Below are 8,414 nucleotides of genomic sequence, written 5' to 3' on the forward strand. Positions count from 1 at the left end.
GGAGACGGCTTTTTGTGTCACGTTTAATTGATTCGCGAGTTGTTGTTGCGTTTGAGCGTCATCCTCATCCAACAATGTTTGCAATTCGCTGTCTTCAAACTTTTTCGGTGGTCTTCCACGTTCTTCGTTTCTCACGTCAAAATCGCCACTTTTGAATTTTTTAAACCACTCAAAGCACTGTGATTTACCAAGAGCATGCTCACCGTAAGCTTCGACAAGCATTCGATGCGATTCTGCAGCAATTTTCTTCAAATGGTAACAGAAAATCAATGCTGTCCGCAAATCGTAGTTTCCAGGCACAAAATTCGACATGTTCAACGCTATTAAAAACTATGCTGTTGTATGAAACTTGTATTGTTGTGAATTGAAAATCTTTATCAGATGTCAAAACAAGAAAATAGCGCCAATGACGCGGTTTGACGGTAACTACATTGACAGCTAGGGCCATCTATGGGCAAATTCCGGTTTCATATTTATATATCTGGTATATCAGAATTAATTTTATACATGGAAAACATCTTTCCAATTTTTTTAATAAAAAATAAAGACTATCATTATTATCATAGAAAACGTGAATTATTGTTCTTCTCTAAGATTAGATGAAAATAAAATTAATAAGAAAAATATATATATATTCACGATTCCCACATGTCAGGTGTTATTCAGTTTCACCCCAGTTTAGGTACTTTTTGAATAAATCTAAAAATCGTATTATTTTTAACGCAAAATGAAATAAATGGTAATAATTGTTGATAAAATCTTATTGAAGTTAAACATTATATTTAGAAACGTGAAATAAAATAAATTATATTTGCTTTGATTTTGCATTTTTGGTATTTTACTTAAATTTAGTACTTAGTAACTATCACAAATACAGTATATTATATTTATTTTCAATTGCATCTAAGCCTTCACAATAACTATCACATTTATTAAATTTGTACTTTAAAAGGCGATATTTCAAGGAACTTCTAATGTTCTTAATGTTCGCTATCACACGTTGAACGGTTGGCTTCATTTTCCTGTACTAGTTGTTTTGTTTTAATTTGGCTTTTACCAACCAAGTTTTAATGACATTGATAATTTCATTATCTGTTATATTCGTATGACTTTTCTTTGTGGTGAATTTTACGGATTCTGAAATGATAAGAAATATTATTTTGATTGTTTTTCTTCAAATAGATATCCTAGCAAATTTCTTTGAAATTTCTTTTATTTTCCATTGCAATTCAAATATTTTTGAACAAATAAATTTCACTAAAACCTTGAATGGTTAAAATATTCCCAATTTATTAATTAGCTAAACACAAAAAATAAAATATTGAACCTTTCTAAAAATCATATTGAAATTAAGATAAAATTTGTAATACTTACTAAAGACTAATTTCGCCAGGAATAAATCCTTAAAAATTAGGTTTCCTTTGTGCCCCTCCCAGCTGTATTCTCTTCCAATTTCCGGTATTAAAATTCGGCACATCACTTTCTTGATAATGATTCGTAGATTACTATTGCCCATTTTCGGCAATTCCGTAGCTTCTATAGTTTATAAACTATATGTATATTTATTTATATAATTATGGTACAATTTTAGTAATATAACAATCATCTTATCATGTCATGAAATATTTGTTTATCTTGTAAAGTTCTCTCAATTTCTTGAAGCTCGATGTTTGATTTCACTGGCAAACTTTCTATGAATTGTAATGAAATTTCATTTGTGATATTTTGTTTCATATTTTCTTGATCAACGAGAAAATTAGACTGCTTTAATGATTCTATGTGTTCATTTAATTCCCCATTCGGCCATTAATGCTATGTAGGTGTCATAGAACTTGCCGTCGAAATTCTAAAAAATTCAAAACATATAAATGAATACAAAACAGAGTCTTAACACATTTTACGAATTGTTGCAAGTGAATTGGAAAGTATGCATAGCAACATGCATTGTAATATGCACTGAAACATATTTTCTCCATATATATTACCTTTCATTTCATTTGCGTGTTTTTGAAAATTAGTATGAATATCAGCTAAAATATTATCAAAATTTTGCTTCTTACTTTCATTGAATTGGTAAACATTATTATTCGATTTATTGATATGTGCTTTTTTAACTAAATCTGAAAAGAACAAACTTCTTAAAAAAATAATGTCAAAATTCTTTATAATTTTTTCACTTAATTAACTGTACCTTTATGTGCCGAATTTGGTGAAAATACAGTCTTATCTGTCTTATATGTCGGAAAATTAATGGACAATTCCTCTTCGCTACGCTTTCCGTATCGGTGTCTATATCACTGTATTTTCTTTTACGGTACACGAAATCCTTTTCTATATTCAGCAGATTCAGATAATGATGAAAGATTATCTCTATCCAATGCTGTTTTGCATTTTCTTTGAGCTGTTTTATAGTCATCAAGGAAAAATATTATAAGTAAATAGTTAAATTATTGTTACTTGATAAAAATTCTTTCTTACAAAAATCTTATTTATATAGTAAGGTTCTATTTACTATTTAATTAATTGAACAAATTTTAATTAATAAACTAAAAGCTAAAATTATAAAAATATAGATAAAATATAAACATTTATCTATTAATTAAATACATCAAACTTTATAGGTGTTAGTGCATATTTATAATTATGTAGATGAAAAGAAATGCATAAAATAAGATTACATTTCCTATTATAAGTTAACTATATGATAGAATTTCAAATTTATATATTTCAAAAGATCTTTTTCTATAACAAGATTTAAACTGTTGCAATTGTTTCAGATTTATTATTATATTTATTCTGTTTTACATACTATTTAAGTTATAAAAAATTGTATACATATTCTTAAAAATATATAAGCATGAAAAATTGCAATTTAAATATATTAAAGTATTTTATAGATATAATATTTACCATATTGTCCTAAAATTCTGATACTCATTGTTTTCCAATCATTTCTTGGAATGTCTTTTTTTAAATAAGCTCAGATAATTTAAATGATTTTGTCGTCAATGGCCACACACATTGGCTTTCACTAGTTATCCAATTATTTAGAACAACTTCTACGGAGTCATCTATTTGAAAATGGCAAATGCACCATCCCATACTTCTGAAAAATACAAATAGCCTGTTCAGGCAGAGTAAAGTTTAACTACGTACGGACTTATTGCTTGTATCATATCCCCGTAGCATCACAGTGTTAAGATGGGACTGATTGCAATATTGGATATCAAAAGCTGGACACAATGATACAATGGGCTTGATCAACTTAATGTCGATATTTCGCTGAAATCAAAGAAATAATATGACAACGAATACACAAGTTGCACAAGCTCGTTGCCTTTTCATTTTGTATCAAATTGGTAACATATCTATACATATCATGGTGAAGATAATAAAAAGTATACGATTTAAGAGTTGCACGCTTAAAACCCAAATAAATAAAATTATTATTTTAATAAATATTCAATGCAATCTGTCAAGCAATAAAATTTTTATTGCAATGCAGTAAGAGTAAATAATATAGAAAACATAAATAACATAACGATTAAAAATTGTAAATATTCTGTTAATAATATTAAACTAAATAAAAAATAAAATAATAATGCAACAAAACAAGAAGTACAATCAAAAGTTAAACAAAATTAAAAATTAATATTAAAAATGTAAAATGTATTTGAGATGATGAAATAGTAATAAAAGTAAATAAATACGAAACTGAAAGAATGCTCACAAGATAGTGTAAGGTATTCATTATCGTTATACTACATCATCATTTATTATTTGATTTAGGCGCGCGATCATCGCAACGGATGATTGCTTGTATGCAACGTGGTGCTCTCTGTGCTTTTGTTTTTTTTTTGTTCTCCGCGAGCGCTGCCGGAAGACGAGCAATTGGCCGTTAGACCTTCATGAGATTAGGACTGACTGTGAGACGTATTATGTTAAGAAGGTTTATGTTATGCAGTTACCAAAGACATTATAGTTTAGTTAATAAACCAGTTATATATATATATATATATATATATATATATATATATATATATATATACATATACATATGTAAGCAAGAATAGTTAGCAAATCACGCGTCGAGTACAGAAGGCAGGCAGGAGCGGCGCAACGCGCCGCAGCCGACCGTCCAATGCGTGATTACCACCGCATGAGTCGCTAACTATTTTACCTTATAACATAAAATTATGCTTTAAATAAAATTTTGGTAAAGAAGAAAATGTCTTAGAATTACGTCAGGACGTATTTAAAATAACGTCACTTTAGCGAAAGTTGTTCCGGATCGCCGCTCGTCGAACGCTGCAATCAACTGATTGCGATGTGTGTATGGCGGAGTGTGTGCGTAAATGGAAGGAAGAGACAGATAGAGAGAGAGAGAGAGAGAGAGAGAGAGAGAGAGAGAGAGAGACAGAGAGGAGAGGGAGAGATTTATTGATTAATTGATTATTAGCTTTTTCAGCTATTTGTAATACAAATCTAGTTTACATTAATTACAATATACTTCTTTAACATTCGTTTAAAAGGCACAATTCTTTCATTCCGCTTTATTTCAGCTGGCAAGGCGTTATACATTTTCACTCCTTCGTAAAACATACTCTTTTGCGCACTCCTTGTTCTGCGATATTTTATTGCAATATCCCCAGCTTGTCGTGTTTGCCTTTCACTCTCATTTCCCACAATTTCTAATCTATTTCTTAATTGCTCCGGTAACATGTTCCTTAAAATCTTAAAAATAAATATACACACATTATAATATAGCCTTTTATGGACATAAACTGCAGCGTTTCCAGCATACGCTCCACTTTGGTATGTCTATCACATTGCAATATGATCCTCATGGCCCGGTTTTGTGCTTTTTGCAATTTACTCAGCTGTGTTTCTCCCATATCAATTAACAGCGTCGCACAATACTCAAAGTGAGGTGCTATAATTGTCTTATATACAATACATCTAGTGTATGCCGATATATAATTACCTATTCTATTCAAAAAACTCGTTTTTTTCCCTATTTTCTTTAGCATATAATCACAGTGGTCCTTAAATCGTAGTCTATCGTCAATAATTATGCCTAGGTATTTCATTATTTCCACACGTTCAATCTCAGTTCCATCCAAACATTTCAATGTTATATTACCTCGCAGTTCTTTTCTTATACTTCTAACAATCATATATTTCGTTTTTCCTGCATTCATTTTTAACTTATTTATATTCATCCACTCTTCTACTATAGTAAATGCCATATTCATTTTGCCCTCTAATTCCGCGCTGCTTTCTCCAGTTACATATATTAACGTATCATCTGCAAACATTTTTATGCTACATCCTTCTGGACAGATTTTTATTATATCATTTATATATACTATAAATAATAAAGGTCCTAATACAGATCCTTGCGGTACTCCATATTCTGTGGTCATTAATTTAGACCATTTATTATTAAATTGAACCTGCTGTGTTCTATCCTTTAAATATGATCTTAACCATTCTATAACCATTCCCCTAATTCCATATTGATATAATTTCTCTAATAATCTTTCTCTATCTATTGTTTCAAAGGCTCGCTTAAGATCCATGAAAATTACGCCTACCATTTTTGCCTCACTAACTATCAATTTCCATTCATCAATGACTGTTTGAATCGCTGTTTCACACGAATACTGTTTTCTAAAGCCCGACTGATGTTCTGTTATAATACAGTTATCTTCCAAATACGTTTCAATTTACTTTTTAACTACTAATTCTAACACTTTTTCAAATATTGGTAACATATTTATAGGCCTAAATTCACTTGCTTTTCTAGCTTTCTCTATTTTTGGAATCGGTATTATTGTAGACGTTTTCCAACTTTTTGGACAGCAACCTTCCTTCAAAGAATTATTTATTATATCAACAAATTCCTCTTTTATTACGCAAAATGCTGCCTTTAATATATCGCTAGTTATTCCCTCCTCTGTACCTTTCTTTTTCGGTAGTCCCATAACAATTTCCTCTAAATGCTCTATACTAATCATTTCAAAATTTTCCATAATTCCCTCGTTTTCAATAACATAAATAATTATTTTACATGCATTCCCAGTTTTACTCCCATTTATAGATTTTACTATATTATTAATACTTTGTATATAATATAAATTAAATTTATCTGCTATATTGCATCCTTTAGTGCTGTCTAATATTTCAAAATCTATATTCTCTACTTCCCTCTTACCTCCTGGTTCGCCTCTAATTATTTCTTTTAGTGTTTTCCACATAGATGTAGGATTTTCTTTATTAAGATCTATCATATTTTCATAATATTCTTTCTTCTTTGTCTTAATTAATTTAACTACTGTATTTCTTTCAATTTTAAATTGCAACCAATTTTGTTCCGTGTCAGCATACAATGCCTTCCTATATGCCTCATCCCTTTTGGCCGCTGCTTCTCTTATTTCATCCGAAAACCACTTTTTCCCTTCCCATATTCTCGGAATTCTAAAATTTTTTCTAGGTGCTGTAGCGTCCAACGCATTTACTATACTATCAACAAATTTCTTCGCTCTCACACTGATATTCATATCTTGGTTTTTCTCTAATTTATTTTCCACTAATTTAATAAATTCATCTATATTAAACTCTATAATTCTTAACACTAAGTTCTCTGTATTTATTATCAAATTTATTCGCAGTTCAACTTTTAGCCACGCATGGTCCGTTATTTTAGGTTCATGCATTACCTGCACTTCTATTTTATTATTAGCAAGAATTAAATCTATAATTGTTTTACTATCTTTCGTAATTCTCGTCGGTTTATTTACATATTGTTTCATGCCTAAGCTCAACATTGTCGTTTGTAACTTCCTTGTATAAAACGAATCTAACATAATATATCTATATTAAAGTCTCCTATTACCATACATTCTCCCCGTATTATTAACTCTTCTATTATATCCTCCAAAAATCTCACGAAATCACCATGCGATGCACTCGGTGAATGATATATTACCATTATTATTCCTCTATACAATTTTTCTTTCACCTCAATCGCAGCACACCAACAATTCGATTCTAATCTTTTTACTAATACTATTTCATATTTAACATCATCCCTTATATATAAAACAACCCCTCCTGTATTTCTATTTTCAGCATCGCATCTAATTATACTATAACCTGGTACGTTCACTTCACTGTCTTCAATTTCAGCAGTCAATCTTGTCTCTGATAAAGCTATGAATGCCGGATTTACTTTCTTCATAATCTGATGTTGTATCTCATCTTTATGCGCCATCAAACTTTGAGCGTTTGTATACAATATTATTCCCGCTTCCTTCTGTAGTTGCTATTTCGCATCTTCCCAGCCGGCTCTCCTCTTCTCCTTCTGTATCGCCCTTTTAAATGTTGGACATTCTGGGCTAAGGGCGTCGTGTTCATCACTTATCTTCAGGTTGTATGTTCGAATTTTAAACATACAATTTACACATTTTTTCTTTGTTGCCGTACATTCAATCGCTTTATGATTTCCCGCACATTTGTGGCATGTTTCATCTCGCGTACAATTTTTTGCAATATGATAGTATCCCCAGCATTTAACATTAATGTGATTGAATATAGGACATTTTCTCCATCCTACATTTAGTTTCTCTTTTTTCAACATCAATTCATGCGTTTCTTCATCTACTTCAATTATTATCGAACCTTCTTCTTTTTCTTTTCTTCTAAGTTGATTATTATCATTTCTTTTTTCTTTAACTATTTTCTTCACTATTCGCATTTGGAATCCATCATTTATTGCTTCAATTCTAGTCTGCTCACTTCTGATCACTTCTCTTCTTGATTGTAGTTATTAAGTCATCATCATCCAATCTCATTTCTTCTTCGCTGACATTGATAATTTTTATTTTGGGCTTCATCTGCGGTGATTCCGTAACTTTGAAATTTTCTCCTAGTTTGTCCTGCACTGTGGCTTTCAACGTTTTCATTTCTTCTTCAGTTTCACAACCCATGATCACTGTTCCCTTGCTTCCTTTTTTTAGCTTCATTATTCCCATCGCCATGTTTTTGATATCTACCTTTTCTTTTGTCAATTTTTTTGTAACTTCACTCTCTTGTTGAATCTTGGGTTTGATAATTATAACATCGTCGCGGGGACGGTCCACGAAGATCGTATAAATTAGATGCACGATGGATACTGCAATCAATAAATTTGCGATTACCAGCGATTATCAATAAGCGCGAAGAAGATATGAGAGCGTACAGAAGTCAAGAATACTACGACATGCTGATGGCACTTGGCGAATGTCACGGACAGCAGAACCATGCTGCAAGAAGATACGCCGAATTGTATCCAAACTGAAGACATCCATCGAATCATGTCATACTTGCAGCAGCTCAAAGACTTTACGATACTGGCAATGTCCTGCCGAACA

At 30.9% G+C, this 8,414-nt stretch overlaps 1 protein-coding gene and 1 pseudogene across 1 annotated transcript; both read right to left on the minus strand.

The window, feature by feature from the left end:
* Positions 1-1,027: 1,027 nt before the first annotated feature.
* On the minus strand, positions 1,028-3,102 carry LOC138940896 (uncharacterized; annotated as a pseudogene).
* A 42-nt stretch (positions 3,103-3,144) lies between these two features.
* LOC138940524 (uncharacterized) lies at positions 3,145-7,276 on the minus strand. Its single transcript, XM_070309510.1, has 5 exons — positions 7,153-7,276; positions 6,218-6,646; positions 5,798-6,007; positions 5,394-5,692; positions 3,145-3,282 (listed from the first exon to the last, which is right to left on the minus strand). The coding sequence occupies exons 1-5, from the start codon at positions 7,274-7,276 to the stop codon at positions 3,145-3,147; spliced, it is 1,200 nt and encodes a 399-aa protein (XP_070165611.1).
* Positions 7,277-8,414: the final 1,138 nt, after the last annotated feature.

Source organism: Polyergus mexicanus, unplaced genomic scaffold (genome assembly GCF_030449975.1).
Source record: "Polyergus mexicanus isolate NDT 795.1 unplaced genomic scaffold, iyPolMexi1.0 SCAF_17, whole genome shotgun sequence".
Lineage (NCBI taxonomy): Eukaryota > Metazoa > Arthropoda > Insecta > Hymenoptera > Formicidae > Polyergus > Polyergus mexicanus.

Coding starts and splice junctions, on each gene's coding strand:
- LOC138940524 (XM_070309510.1), bottom strand. CDS start 7,276: ATGGCGCATAAAGATGAGATACAACATCAGATTATGAAGAAAGTAAAT. Junction 6,008..6,217: donor AATTAGAGGCGAACCAGGAG/GTAAGAGGGAAG, acceptor TGATTAGTATAG/AGCATTTAGAGGAAATTGTT. Junction 3,283..5,393: donor ATGGAGTACCGCAAGGATCT/GTATTAGGACCT, acceptor CTTTGATTTCAG/CGAAATATCGACATTAAGTT.